General features: G+C 44.2%; 1 protein-coding gene across 3 annotated transcripts in view; it reads left to right on the forward strand.

Annotated features, from left to right (window-relative positions):
* numb (NUMB endocytic adaptor protein) overlaps positions 1-16206 on the forward strand; it is a 70584-nt gene that overhangs the window by 37653 nt on the left and 16725 nt on the right. For all 3 annotated transcript variants that reach the window (XM_079527181.1, XM_079527183.1, XM_079527182.1), the window contains exons 2-3: positions 2352-2488; positions 12938-13012. In XM_079527181.1, coding sequence (XP_079383307.1) covers positions 2363-2488; positions 12938-13012 — 201 coding nt within the window. In that variant the 5' untranslated portion in view covers positions 2352-2362. The remainder of the gene's footprint in view (positions 1-2351; positions 2489-12937; positions 13013-16206) is intronic.

Genomic DNA, 16206 nt, shown 5'->3' on the forward strand with positions numbered 1-16206 from the left:
ACGGTATCGGTCTGGGTATGATGATGATGTTAGGTGCATACCATACCCTCTACAACGGTATCGGTCTGGGTATGATGATGTTGTTAGGTGCATACCCTCTACAACGGTATCTTCTGGGTATAATGATGATGTTAGGTGCATACCCTCTACAACGGTATCGGTCTGGGTATGATGATGATGATGTTAGGTGCATACCCTCTACAACGGTATCGGTCTTGGTATGATGATGATGTTAGGTGCATACCCTCTACAACGGTATCGGTCTGACATGACGGATGTCTGGCCGATATATCAGCTGTTATTTGACCTTCATGATCAGCAATTATGCAGCTGAATAATTCAACCTGGCATCCTTAATTTGGGGATGTCAATATACTGTAGAAAAAAAAACGTATTTTTGAAAATCAGTCTGGGATGGCCCGCTCATGCAAATTGTATGTCTAAAAATAAACTATATGCATCGGGAGTTATGAGTGTGCTGTGTCTCCCTTCAAGCTCTTTCTGTTCTACGTCATAGCTAGCAGCCTAGCACCTCACCAAGAGGTGAGTTGTCACTTCAAACAATTTGGTACAGTAGATTCTTCTATGTAGAGTAACATTTGCAAATTAGATTGTCTCTTTCAAATGGCATTTTACTCTCACAGCACAACAGGAAAGATCCCTGGATGGAGTCCACAGGAATGCTACGAATGGCACATGTACGGACCACATCAGAAAAGTGTTCCTTTCCGAGACGTACCACGGGTCACAGACAAAGTCGGAGAGAGAAAGATGAGGCCGGCAGGGAACTGTGTCAGGCACCCGGAAATAGTGGCAAGCAAACTGACACTGTGGGAGTCATCCCAGGGCAAAGCCAGGAAAGGCACAAACTAAGTGCACCACCTACCTAGATACAACCGCTTCACTAACAACACTGTGGAGCTCAAGACTCTGATGCTAGATAGGAGAGTGTGTTGGGCAGCGATTCAGGAGTTGAAAAAAGGAGTTAAAAATGTAACCATCCTTCCCGCCCCTTTCAACCACTTCTGCTACAGAATGACAAACCGCAGAAACAGTGGTTCGACAGTGGTTAGAAGATTATGATGTGACTCTTAACCTGGCACATGGAAACATCAGCACTCTGTACCACAACACGAGCGATGTGCTCCGAGCTAATCACTCCATTCTATCTTGCAACCCCACCACACACGGTGTCGGGCTCCCATCCTGTCATTTCGTACCCCCCGTGCCATAGAGAATAATTGGCTGCGTCACAGCATAGCTGTCGGCATCTGTAGCCATGCAGGCACTGTGGAGCCTCCGCGGGTGACCGCTCGTGTCACGTTTCCTGTCTCTTATCTTGTTTCTTCTTCCCGGCACTCATCCTTCCTTTCTTTTGGTGGGGTTGAGCTGAGCTCCCTATATCTGTGTTGGTGGACCCTTCTCAAAATAGACTTATTCACATGCTGCGATACTGATATGTTGTCGAGTCTGTCGACTGACAACATCGTTTACAGTTTCATATTATTTATGTGTCCGTGTGAACCGTGTCATTATGTCAGTGTAACTTAGTGCAGGTTTGGTTTCACAAGCTGCATTCATACTGATTGTTGCTTCTTTCAGATTTTGAGATGCATTGCATCTTTGAGTGTTTGTATAATAATATTATCCTTAGTTAATCTTATTGATATGCTGCTCTTGACACTCTGATCTCATCCCACAGTTGAATAATATTGTAGCTAGAGGTTGAGGGATGAAAGTGTCCTCTGGTGTACCTGCCAGCCAGGAAATCGCGTCGGCTGGAATGCATAAAATGGAGTAAATCAGTCTGCCCGTTGTTTCTGTCTGTCCCTATCCATCCATGATCTGTAATGTTGTTCATCTATAAATCACTATCCATCCATGATCTGTAATGTTGTTCATCTATAAATCAAAGTGTATTCTGCTGTTGGCTCATTGAGAGTCCCTATACATAAGAGCATCGGCTGAATGCCTAGAATGGTCAAATCAGTCCCATTCTGTCTGTCTTGTGATCTAAGGAAGTAATGCTTATCCTACTCTTGTACGTTTGAGCAAGATCGTTCATTTAATGTCTAAAATGAAAACAATACAAGGCAGTCTATCTACTTAACTAATCTGTATGTCTGTATTTAATGTATGTATGTATGTATGTATGTGTGCATAGGAAATTAGGCTTATTCTGTCGTAATAGTCTTTCAAGTCACTGTGGATAAGAGGATGTTAGCTGATTAGCTAGAATGCCTAAAATGGAAATCCATCCATCCATCTCCTCTTGTCTGTTTGGGGTAATTAATAATCTGTCTCTCTCTGCTGCCTGCGTGATCTAACCCGCCACGTCTCTGTGTTCCCAGGAGGCTTGGCGATGAACAAGCTACGTCAGAGCTTCCGGCGTAAAAAAGACGTGTACGTGCCCGAGTCCAGCCGGCCGCACCAGTGGCAGACGGACGAGGAGGCGGTCCGCAGTGGCAAATGCAGCTTCGCCGTCAAGGTGACTCTTCTTGGCTCTGCTTTGTGGATTTTAACCCATTCAGGCCTGACGTCGAAATGAAGAAAAAAAAGTTTTCTAAATCATGACAATTTTCGGAAATATGCACATTTTAACGATTTTTCAAAAATAGCAGACCTACAAGTTCATAGCGCGCCACTCGGTGGCGCGCTATGAGCTTGTAGATCTGCTATTTTTCAATAGCTAAATTATAACAATGTTTAAAACACCAAAATGGGTTCCCGCCCAAAATGGGTTAATGGTTAATGTGGTTAAACGCTAACGTGACATGGATGCGTTCCAGGTCTCAATGGATTAAGCCAGGTTCAGATCAAAGATTTGCAACATGAAGATTAAACAATTTTAGAAATGTACAGAGAATAGCTGCAGCGGTGTACTGTGTAGACTCACAACGTCTCTAATCGGCGGCGGTCACCTCAGGAGCTTAACCATGCTGAATCGAAACGGAACAGAAAAAGAGTTTCTGAAAGTTACCCACCTCGGATGCATACATACTGTATACCTCACTTTGTATGAACCAATCAATATAGAGCACAGGTTGCGTCACTCCGTTTGTGCTCACTGCTTTGATGTGTAATACTTCTTGAATCTTATTTCTGAACCGTGTGAACATGTTTACTTATATGTGTCTTTTGATTTAATCGAAAGAATTCACCAGCCTGTCACATCGAGATTATTTGATCTGAATGGGCTTTTAAAAGGTCCAGTGTGTCTTGTACTGTATGCTTACTTACACATGTACACAGGTTATTACATGCACTTAATCATGTGTACACACAGTTAGACATGCACATAAACACATATAGGTAAGTACTGTATACAGCCATGCACAACGTTCTCAGATACTGGCACACACAGACACACGCACATACACACTAGTGCTGCAAGAATTGTCCAAAAATTACCAATATTCCTTTTAAAACACCATGTGGGTTCGACTCATTCTAACCTAGAATGATATACATCGAATGTATATCATTTTAATATAAAATATCGTAGCCTAATATGCAGTGAAACCGCCCGCGGTTGGTGCTGAGAAATGCGCTCTCTTGCAAGATCAAATTAATGATTCATAATTATAGACTATAATATAATAATTCATAACTTATAGCCTAATTTTTGTAATGGTTTAGTTTGGATACAAGCCCGGGACTTATCTGGGGAACAGAGACACATCACTATGTGCTCATGATGTGCTCATTGTGCTGTGATAGAAGTTGGAACAATCGACATGAAACAGGAAAAAATCAAATTAAGGTAGGCTACAAGATAAATGTGACTTTAATGCGAGAGACAAGAATCCATGCATAGTTTTTACATCGCGTCTCACTGTAAACTGTCTGCCTTCACTACCAAATGAATCACTGTTTCAGCTTGACCTGTTATCATTGTTTTATCAATTAAAGTAACACTGTGTGATAAACGTGTGTGCTTTCTAATACCGAGCAACATAAAAAAAAAAACAACGACTCCAGGTGCAGCCAACTGTTTTCCGACATACCAAGAGTCCGACAGTCATTAGTCCGACACCCTACCCAAACACTAGCCTAACCCTAACCGCACGCAGACACCACAGGGATTTGATACCAGCAACGCATGGCGGGAGCCACAGGTGATTTGTAACTGGCCACGGGTGATTTGTAACGGGTAACTGGCCACGGGTGATTTGTAACGGGTAACTGGCCACGGGTGATTTGTAACGGGCAACGCATGTCGGGAGCCACAGGTGATTTGTAACTGGCCACGTGTGATTTGTAACGGGCAACGCATGTCGGGAGCGACGGTGTTGTTGATAGACTCTTGATGTTTTGATAAACGTCTGCACCCCCCGACTCCGAGGCTTATAACTCTATGCTCCGAGGCAACTGTGTGTGCACCTACGCCGTGTCTGTCAGTGTGAAGTATGTGTGTTAACAAGCAGGCAGCGAGGCAGCTGATTTATTCTTCATTGTATGCCGGTGTCGCGTGGCAAACTTAACTGATCTACGAGCTCACAACGTGTTGCATCAACGACACATTGTGGACTTTTAAATCGGCTCACGTTTACACACGGCACCGTCGTACGATTAAGTAAAGCTTGAGGGGAGGCTATGGAAGACTCCTGCCTCTTGCCTCTGACTGACGGTTCTGTGATGATCTCGCGAGACCAGCCGGCGTTTAACGTTACATGGCCCAGAGTCTTGTGAGAACTTGCATGGCATTTTTGTATTTTTTTATAGTCGGATTATTCTTTCATTTTTTATATTTGAATATTCCTTTGAATATGGAATATTTGTTTGCAGTACTAACACACACACACACACACACACGCACAACAACATCAACAGGGCAAGTATATTTACAGAATGATTGAATAGCATCACAAATAAGTAGTATAGCACAGAGTACGTATCTGACAGTATATTATATATGAACATATACGTACCACAAATGTTTTCGTTGATAATGGTGCTGGGACACATCAACAGTAAACCTACAATAGTAACATGAGCAACCTACTGTACATGCTAGCATGGTTACAGAGACTGAGTCATAGAATAGACGAGAGATGATATGAATCTCTCTACATAGCTACAATCTGCAGTACATAAATAGAGCATGTGTAAGTAGTACGTCGTTAAATGGACGTTGGACGACTCAAGCGAGGAGCTGTGAGCCACGTGGAGGCAGTAGGAGTGCTGAGCACACTGTCATGTTGTGCCAACAGAAGCCTTGACATTAGCAATAGCAAACGCAAGTGAAATGGTCCGCTAACTCACGTGGACTGAAGGAACAGAAGCACCACACACTCGCCACTGAGTCTGGTGTTGCTTCCTCTGAGCCGCAGATGGACTTAGAACCATAGAGTTATAAATAATAGACGGCACCGGGATTCCCCTCCCATCCACTTGCACTGAGTTGCTCACCCAGCGTATACTCCCTTTTTCACCCCTTCTTCTGGGTTGGAAAAGTGGTGGGCTCTGCCCATTTTGTGCCTAAAATGAACGTGCCGGGCCGAAAGCATGAATGAGCACCGTGCGTGCATATTGGCTTATGTTTAAAAAAATGTTTTGGCTTTTGTGCCTTTATTGATAGTTACAGTGAAGACAGACAGGAAAGAGGGAGAGAGAGAGAGGGGGAGAGACATGCAGCAAAGGTCGTCATGAACGGCACTCAAACACGCAACACGCTGTCAGGCCAGAGCCTATGTGTGGCATGCGCCTGGATTGTGTTTTAGGCCTAGTGCCGCTCGAGCTGCAGTACCTATACGATCGGCCAGCATGTCCATTTCGCTTCAATGCTTCCTCTCGGTGTCCGGGGCTTGCTTGAAACACCTTCAGTGGATGGAGGAGGGAATTGGTAGAAAGTGCTTGTTTTATGTAGATAAGACACTGGAGCAGTTCGTACAATTAAATCCTCTTCTTATTAAGTTGCTAAGTAAAGGCAGAAAAGCCAAAAACAAATCTTCACCACACCAATGCTACTCTTTGCAACTGCCATTGGGGATATAATGGTTGCAAGTAGTTGCATGTTAACTTGCAAGGAGTTGAATTGTGGTGAACTGGCATCTGGACTCATGGCATTCCGTCAACAACTCAACATAGACAGGTACAGACTCATGAGAGCAAGGTGCTGTATGAATCCGTATGGATGTGTATGTTATTGGGAGCTAACTTTTGAGACGCCCTAGTTTCCAGACCTGCTCCAAGTTGTCTCACACACATACACATCTTGGACCTCTTCTTCCCTCTCTCCTTCGATTCCTCCCTCCCACCCCACCTGCTCCCCATAAATTACCTCTCACTGTCTCCTACGCTCAGATCCGTTTAGAAGCAGATAGCCTACTTCTTTAAGTGTGTGGGTGTGCTCCCTCTCTGCTTGTCTCTACTTTGTGTTTACCACCAGTACCTTCAAGGAGAGCTGCTGCCTGAGGCCCTCTGATCCTGTGTGCGTACCGTGGGAAACTCTGAATTAGAGGGTGAAATTAGTGTTGAGGTGGATGGATGGGGGCACCTGTTTCTGTCCTAGAGTCAGAGGATTCTCTGCTCATTAGCAGATCCAAAGGCTCCCATATGACTTACACACAGCGGCGCCTGCAGAGGAGAGTCTGCTCTGTGTATGCAATTTGTTTCTACTTGCAGCTGGTGTCTTTGCTTGCATGTGTGTGTGGGCTGCTCTATTTTACCCGCTAGCACTACCCAGTAGTACCTGCCACCCGTGAATTGCGCATTTAGCAGCTTCCACTATCCGTAAATGGTATGCGGCCACACTACCCACTATACATTATGCCGACTCCTTTATTTGCTGCTGGAGGTGTGTCCGTGGGCGTGTTGATGCGCTTTCCCTAAAATTGCTATCTTGGCCACACACGTTTGGCCACCTCAGACCACCAATTTCGTGTTATAGAACGCGCACCTGTAATGGACACGTCGGGAGTCGAGCTGCCTGAACGCACATGCAACAGCAGAACAGTCACAGGTCTCATTCTCTCCTAATTCTCCACGAATCTGTGATTCTAATTCGCCTATAGTCAGCAAAAGTGAATTTGAAAGTCAATTCATTGCGTCAATTGTGTGAGTTGAAATAATATTACCTCAAATATACATGACACCTTTTAACTAGCCCTACATGGGACTTGAAGTTCTGCTGTGTGGGTCTGTGCATTCCTTTGCATGTGTGAGTGTTGGAGATGTGTGTAGTTTGCATGCTGTGTAACCGGTTAGCTTCAGTCAGCTTTATGTGTGCATGCATGTGTCGCTTCCATGCAAAATCTGCATTGAAAAGCCATTATTCACACACTATAGAGTGATTTTCACAGTGGTGTAAAAGAGATCAATTGTGTTTTCTCCTATGGTAGGATCACTAGGCTGGGTGTGAATTAACCCCATGAATGAACCCTAGCGTCCCTGTCCTGGGGAGAGCATTCAGGGAAAATAGAAGATCAGATCTACAAGCTCACACAACAGACAACAAATCTCATAATAGAATAATGCTATCTAGTTGGTTAGATTACTATGAAAACCTGCGAAACTTCTCAGTCCGTCCATCGATTCGTCACGCCACCCGTGGCCGTCAGTCCGTAACGCCTCGTGACACGTCACGTCACCATATATGGCCGCCAGTCCATCATGCCTCGTGACACGCTCCATATATGGCCGTCTCCCTATATGAAGATCATGACACTGACCTCATCAAACCCTGGATAGCCATACATGGAGAAGACTGGATCATCACCTAGATCTGCATATATGGAGCCGGCCAGCAACTCTACATCTGACCTCAAACCCTTACATCTCCATATATGGATCTGACCTGTTCTGACATTCCATATGAATCCCCACCTGTCCTTCCTTTTCCATGTCTCCCTTTTGACTGATACCTGTCCATTCAAACTATAGACTGGCCCGCCCCAAAGTTATGCAGTATGTATGGATTAGCTTGCATGCTCTTGCTTGTGCTCGTGTCTTGCCAGCTTACTAAAATGACTTGCCGGTAAATCACCATAAGTCACAGGACATATGGTGATTTAAAATGCCATAGATATCTGCTATTTCCTCCTAATTGTGTGTGTGTGTGTGTGTGTGTGTGTGTGTGTGTGTGTGTGTGTGTGTGTGTGTGTGTGTGTGTGTGTGTGTGTGTGTGTGTGTGTGTGTGTGTGTGTGTGTGTGTGTGTGTGTGTGTGTGTGTGTGTGTGTGTGTGTGTGTGTGTGTGTGTGTGTGTGTGTGTGTGTGTGTGTGTGTGTCAATCAATTACAGTATACTATGCAGCCTAGTAAGACAATTATTCACACAACTTGTGGTGATTTGTAATGGCATATTTTTTTTGTTTAGAAGTCTGGGATTTATGAGGCGAATAATGATGGCGAGGGGGACAGCCGTGTGAGTGTGTTATGCATGTGTGTACAGTTGGAGGCCATCGATATTGTCCTTTTCTTTTTGCTGAGGTTTGCGTGATCTGCGCAAAAGGACAGTTAACCCATTTTGGGCGGGAACCCCTTTTGGTGTTTTAAACATTGTTATAATTTAGCTATTGAAAAATAGCAGATCTACAAGCTCATAGCGCGCCACCAAGTGGCGCGCTACGAGCTTGTAGGTCTGCTATTTTTGAAAAATCGTGAAAATTTAGAAGGATTTTTTCAGGATTTAGAAGGATTTTTAAAAGTTTTGAGGTCAGGCCTAAATGGGTCAAATGATAAGGGACAATATCGGTGGCACCCAACTGTACTTGCAGGGTCCAGCGATGCATGGTTTCCTGCATAGTAGAACAGCTTAGAGGTCAAGTATTTACACAATTTCACTTGCTCTTCAACGGTGTATAAAGACTGTTGCGGTTTCAGAAGCCGTTGACAGCTAGCTGGGTTCATTGAAAGTGAAAATGCACAGCCCAAAGCCCTAAATTAATTCCTGGAATGCTTATGGCCTGGGTTATATCCAGGGGACTTACACCAACAGAGCCAATTCACATAATGTTGATTTTGTTAATGTTGATTATGAACATCCGGCCTCCGTGTTATTGATAATTCATGGCTATTTTAGGGAAACAGCCAGGGATGTTTTTCTGATGTGGCTGCTGTTATGATTCATTTCCTGTCCACTGTATTATTGACCGTTTTGTAGCACTGGTACTAAAATACGTTTGAACTTATTGTACTTATTTCAAGCTGCAATGGAAAATATCCATCAATATTAATCTAGCCATTTGTGACTTCAAGAGTGTACAGATGTAACCAAATGGACCAGTAAGGGTCCATTTGGTTACATTCGTACACTCTCAGGGTTAAATTAACACAGGGGACTTAACTCAGTTAACTGTCTAATAGTAATTCACAATTGCAGAAAAACACTAGTCTAGACACTGCAGCGTCATAGTCCTATTCAATTATGTTTAATTTATTGATTAATGTATTGCTTTTTTCTCAATGTGGGTACTAGTGCTATGGTTACCTTGGGATACACTATGCATGCTCAGTCAATTCCTCCCATGTTCACAAAATCAGTTAAATGTGGAAAATAACATACATTTGATACAACAATAATTATATCAGCTAACCACTAGCCTCGGAAATGCATTGGCCGCTCTGGTCTAGAAGTGGGAGTCAACCCTTCCAGGTGGGCGTCGCTCCAAATGAGCGGACCGGAGGTGACGGACAGATCGGTAAACCAGGGGGTGCGCAAATCTCAGCCGCGACCTGCCCCTCTAGACCAGAAAGCTAACACGTTAGCTCAGGCTAGCTAACCACCAATAAAAATAAAAGGTTGCCTGCTAGCTTGCTATGAGGACTGTGGAGTGTGTGATAGTCTTGTTGTGATAGTCCTATGCCTTCCATCATATCGTCTCTGTCAGGTCTACAAGCTCAAAATGCTCTGTGTTTCCAACTTGCATATCTGATACTTTTGTGTGACGCTGTAGTAGGATCAAGTATGCCGTTAATTTACTAAAAACACAAAGTTAAAATATGGTGTTAAGAGGTTTCTGCCCGACAGCAACAATATGCTTAAAGTCACCACAGCTCATGCCCATTAGTACCTCTACCTACTCACCATGTGTCAGCTCTGTCTACAGGACCGTGTGTGTGTACACTGTAAAAGAGTATTGATGTAACTCGTGGGTGTACAATGGGTCCATTTGGTTGCATTTGTACTCACTGAGAGTTACAATACAAATTAATAAATGAACACTGAGGATTTTACTGTGTGTGTATGCTTGTTTAGGCTTTTCGTGTATTGGTTGCGACTGTAGGTCGCATTTACTATGAAATCCTGCATCTCCCGTTAGTTAGTCACCCCACGTCTCCATATATGGTCACGCCTCGTGTCATCACACCTCCATGTATGGTCACACCTCATCAAACCCTGTACACTCAAGACATGCTCCATATATGGCCAGACCTCATCAAACCCAGCTGCCACCCTTAGATCTCCATATATGGAGCTATCCTGTTCTGACATTCCATATGTTGATCTGACCCCCCATGCCAAAGCGCCACTGCTCGCCCAGCAGTCTGCTGTCACCCAGGCGGATGCGTGCACGTGACATCACCCTCAGGGCGTCTTACTGGATTGTATGTCCATGTGTGTATGCCTAGGTCATTGTTTTGTATGTTTGTATCTCTCACACACACACACACACACACACACACACACACACACACGTGAGATACTGTGACATTTGTGAGTTTGGCGGTCTGTCTGTGCATACATATCATATGTGTAGGCCCCCGCAGGTCGACAACGTGACTCACCTATATGACGTCACTGTCTCTCAAAATAGCGCCTGGAGCGCCTGGGGGGGCGGGGGTCGGAGCTGCTCGCCGCTCTGTGTTCTCAGTAAGGAAAAGGGTTAGGACTTCCTCCCTGGCTTTATGCTCACACACACAATACAAGAGCGCCTACCAGCACTGACCTCAACCCCCACGCCCACCCGGCACTCGCCTGCCCGCCCGGCCTCTGTCCCGTGGGGCCGTTGGGGAGGTCAAGGGACATGACTCTGGAGTGACACACAGAGGGGTGTTTCACAGTTTCATGGGAGGACAGAAGGGTGGAGGTTTAGGCCTGGAGCAGGGTACGATCCCGCTTCCGTTCATTCTGTTACAGCCAGTCCTTCGGTGTAAGGCCATTCTCAAATGATTCTTTGGTAGCATATTTGAGGTGACCCGGCTATGGGTCCTTTGTCGGGTCCAAAGGAGGTGACAGGAGTCTGTGTCACGTTAACCTGGCCTTGGACCACCAGGGTGGAGGACAGGAAGGAAAACCGTTTTAATCACAGCCTTATCATCCCCTCCATGTTGTCTTTGTCCTTGTGTATACACGTTCTCTCTCATGCCCTCGTCAGAGAGCTCACGTCTCTCTCATTGTTAAGCAAAGCAAAGCAAAGTTACTATATTTACCCAGGGTAACTGGACTAAGCATCAGATACTTGTCTGTGTTTTTGAGTGGTGCAACCACTCCAAGGAACAGCAATGTCCGTGTTAACCTATGTGACTGTGTGTTAACCTATGTGTGTGACCATGAGTACCAGTAGGGGCAAAAGTGGCGCTGTTGTGCCAGAAACGGCGAGAGAGAGATAGTGCTGCACTGTTGCCTGCTAATGAGAGAGAGAGAGAGAGAGAGGGGGGGGGGGGGTCATCATGACTTAACCCTTGAACTACCATTGACGGTTTTGACATAGTGAATTAATTACTCCAGACCTCCCGTTGACGTAATTGTTTTATTCCCTATAATCGGGGACTTTGTTTTAAATAATGTAGCAACTTTTAGCATTTTTGGCTAACGGCCGATGTCCTCTACCTAAAACCGTCCGAAATCCTCGCGTACACGCTCGCGGTCTTTATGTGCATAGCTGCGTAAAATGCGATATTCGGGGCTTGATTAGAGCTTAATTTGACTTAGATATGAAAATAAACGATGATCGCATAGCATCGGGGACAGATGACTGTGTAACACAGTGCAGAAAGATAGCGGATGTTGATACCCGTTTAACCGGCATAATGGTGAAGTTACTGCCGCCATCAGGACTGGGTGTCTAATACTATATGATTGCCCTGTGAAAATGAGATATATAGATATACACATAGTGTGTATATCACAGATTTTTCTATTGGCATTAAAATGATGAATTAAAAATACGAAGCAGAAGGCACTGAAAAGCTGCTATTGGGGTGGCAGTCCAAGGGTCAAGTTGGTGGTCAGGAGGTACACGCACATCCCAGTAAATTCAACGGGTGCTCTTAACAAAAGAGAGAAACTGAAAAGAAGGAGAAAGTCTGCACACCATTTTGAAAGCTTCCAAAAAACTTTTATTACCAGAGCGGAAAAACATTTCGGCCTCTGTGGCCTTCGTCAGGTATACTCAAACTTAGAAACATATACAGTATTATATATATTTGAGCATTAATACAAGACAAATTCTATACCCAAACTTTCAACCTCGCAAACCTATATTTGGCATGTCATTATAGATGATTATTTTTAATATTTGATTTTATTATGACCTCCCAGCTCATAACTCAACATTTCATTTCATCTTTTTTTGCTCATTGGTGTGTGGTGTGGTTGTAGGTCACTACACCACTGTTAGTAGGCCTACCGGTAGCTCATAGTATAGCATAGCTACAAGTGTACTGAAATTATGCCAGTTTCATTATCAGTATTCATGATCATCTTTTTAGGAAGCCTTAATTTTATTCTTCTTATGTTCCTGTGCATAGTGGATAGCCTCAACAATATTTCATTCATCCTAGATTGTTAGTTTCCTGGTTCTGCTGTTCTTCTGCAGCAGAAGATCTGTTTGTTTTTTTTAGTTGTGGATGACATTACCATGTTTACTTTTTATTTATTTTTATTTTTTTAGTTTGCAGTCTTAGCCCAATTCAAACTTCAAAAGGCTAATCACTGGAAAATGTTTCCCCAGAGCATCCTCACTTAGCCTCTGCTTTCTCTGTGTCCCTGCAGTACCTGGGCCATGTGGAGGTGGATGAGTCCCGGGGTATGCACATCTGCGAGGATGCTGTCAAGCGGCTCAAGACGGTAGGTGATCGACTACAGAGCCTCAGTGTTGGCTGCTCTTCTAGGGTCTATGGCTTAAAGCCCTGGCCTCTTAAGTTCACACCCCCTCCTCCTTTCTCTTCTATTATCCTCTCTTCCGTTCCTTCTTCACTCTAGGAACCCTCCCCCCCCCACCCTCCCCCCCACCACATTCCACACACTGCTCGTGTTTCCTCTGCGTTGGTAGTCATTCATCTGTTATCGTGCTCACTGTAGGTGTGTTTCCTCATAGACTCCTATTTATTCCTGTCTTGTCGTCTACTGAACATGAACGTCCTGAATGTCACTGGCGGTCTCCACCCATATTCGGCCCCTTTTAGTCATCCTCAAGAGGTTCCAGGGTCTGCCCTGATTCTTCTCACTCATGCTCATCCATCTGTCTATCTGTGTCTCTCTTTCTAGCTCTCTGTGTGCACCTATTCATCTCTGTCAGTGTCTGTATTTAACTCCATCTCTCACTTCTATCCCATTCATCTCTCTTTCTCTTAACACTTGTCTTGCTGTCATCCGTTCCTTTGGACCCCAAGCCGATAGGCCAACACGCACTTCCTGCCGGCCGCCGTGGGTTCCGCAGGAGTTAGAGACACACACACACACACACACACTAAAGCAAATTCCAGCGTTGGGAAAAGAGGAAACCATTGGGAGCATTTTGGGTTCCATGTCGTCAGTTTGTTTCTTCTGGCTCCACCCAGGTCATAAAAGTCACTGCGGACGAGCGGCACTGCGCGTCTTATGTTAGCGTTCCTTTAACCCATTCTGAGCGGGAACCCCTGTTGGTGTTTTAAAAGTCAGGGCCTGAAGTGGGACAGCAGGCTTATTTGTGGTTGGGTCCCCCACATGACAGGATTACTGGCATCGTGGTATCGTTCTTAGTGTTTGCTGAATTACGGGATAAAAGTGAAGTTCCATTTCAAATTTAGAGTCCATTTCATATTTTAGGCATTGAACTCTTATCCCCTGTGAACAGAATAATAAGCTTACATTACTGAGATCCACCAACAATACAACTGATCTTTGGCACAGTGTGCAACAATCAGCCATAATGAAAAGAGAATACCACACGTCATTGTCTGCCCAGTGATTCACTTTATTTTAACTTAACAGTGGAGGATGACTCTTATTTAGAAATATTTAGTCTGTTCCTTAACCGTCCTTAAGGACAAAGGGTTTTCTATCAATTGTCCACAGCAGGACATAGTTACTAGCTGTTGATGTGGGGTTTAATCCAAAGAGCACTTGAAGAGTACTTCATATATTTTTAGTTTGGGTGGCACCCGCAGGATGTGAAGCCCTATGTGTACTTGTATGGATTGCATGTTCTGCCCCATTGAGTTTATGAAGGGCTTGAGGACTTTAGTTACTGGGGACTAGTATTGTGAAATTGAGAGTTTTAATTAATGTCTTTCTGTCTTATGAGCATAAGCTAATGTTTCCCCTTTAATCATTTGTCTTCTGCTCTTCAAAACAGCTCAAACAAAGTGCTCAACAAGACAAAAATAAATAGAAGGCAAGCCATTGAAGATACGTTACACATTTTAACAGACAGTAAAATACACATGAATGGAGGAAAGGAAAGAAACAATAGTTTGAACTTTTAATGTACTTAGGTTGTGGCTAGACACAACAGAGCTATTTGCTTCTGTTAAGTGGCTCTGCTGCTTAAGCCTGCCTACTTGATAGCTTTGTACTCCCTGTGTGTTAATTTTCTTAAGATGACTTAAGCTGGTAGCATGCTTTTTTTCTGAAACCAACAAGTTTCCTCCCGGAATTTTCCCCAGTGAGGGGGATAACTTCTAATATGCAATTGGCTGTTTGTATTCTTTTTGGAAAAATATAAAAAGATACTCTTATGGAAAGGCTATATAATTTTACTTATATTGACCCTATAAACAATTTAGTATAATTTAGTACATAAGGTTTTGCCCACTCAAATGGTACCTGGTCAGATAATCCCCACATAGCCTACAACAACTTCTATAAACCAACTTCACTGTAGCCTTTTCATAAATTATATTTGTACTTAGGCTGTCTGCTGTCGTGGAAGTTTATAGTTAGATAAATTCAAAGTCCAGCTGTCTGCTGTCCAGCCTCTCCCACCCCTCCACTGGGGAAAATTCCGTGAGGAAAACGGAAAAGGGGTGAGTTGTCCTGTTACCGTTTTATACTCGGTTCTGAACATTAGATCCCGGCCACTTTATACAGTACTGGAATGGTGATTTTTCCACCTGGATCTGAATGCAGCAATTCAACAAAAGAAGTCATTAGCAACTTGAATTTCTGACCAATCACACACACAGTTCCCATTAGTGTCTTCTGTAGTGATGTTCGGCTAGTTCGAAAATATTGAGGAGTAAAAACTGCCGAGAACAACTTTGACCAGTCAAGAAGTATGCTATGCTGCAGTATTTATACCTGGGTTCTAGCCTTGGAACATTTTTAGCTATTTGGCAGAGGAACAGGATGCACTGTCAAAGTGTTAATTTAACTCATGAGTATAAAAATGCTTCATGCGGGACCACTGAGGTCCATTTTTATAATCTGAGTTATGTCAACACTGAGGAATGTATTGTCTTGGTTGTACCTGTTGGCCTAGAGAGATTGACACAGACCTTATTTGATCTTAATCCGGTGCTGGGCTGGCTGAGACCTCACCATGATATGGTTTGACAGACATCCAGTTACTGGAATGCACCATGTGTCACACTCATACACTGGCTGCCTACATATGTGGTCTTTGTATCCCACAAGTTCAAAGTCAGATGTAAAAAAACACACACACGTAGGCTTCAAGAACAACAAACTATACCGTACACATACTGTGTAATAGGTGTCGACACATGTGCACACTTTTCAGAGGTGGATGCATACCCACAAACCACAGGGTCAAGGCAAAACTCACGACAGCGCAGCACACTGACTCGGTTCACATCATGAACACAGTGCCGGAGGCCCTGATACATTATTGAGTTACTCTCCCTGTAACGCAGAGCACGAGACGGAGCACCCAGCAGCTCCCCGTCTCTTCTCCTCCTGCCAGACAGCGACTCCCTGACCCCTACCACTCCTAATGACATTTCCTCCTCCGGAACCTTCCTTTTACCACAGTCCTTCTCCTCCTCCTCCTCCTCCTTCCCATCCCTGCCCACAAGCTCATCTGTATGGCAGCATTGGCG

The sequence above is a fragment of the Electrona antarctica genome (genome assembly GCF_951216825.1).
Source record: "Electrona antarctica genome assembly, chromosome: 18".
Taxonomy (NCBI): Eukaryota; Metazoa; Chordata; class Actinopteri; order Myctophiformes; family Myctophidae; genus Electrona; species Electrona antarctica.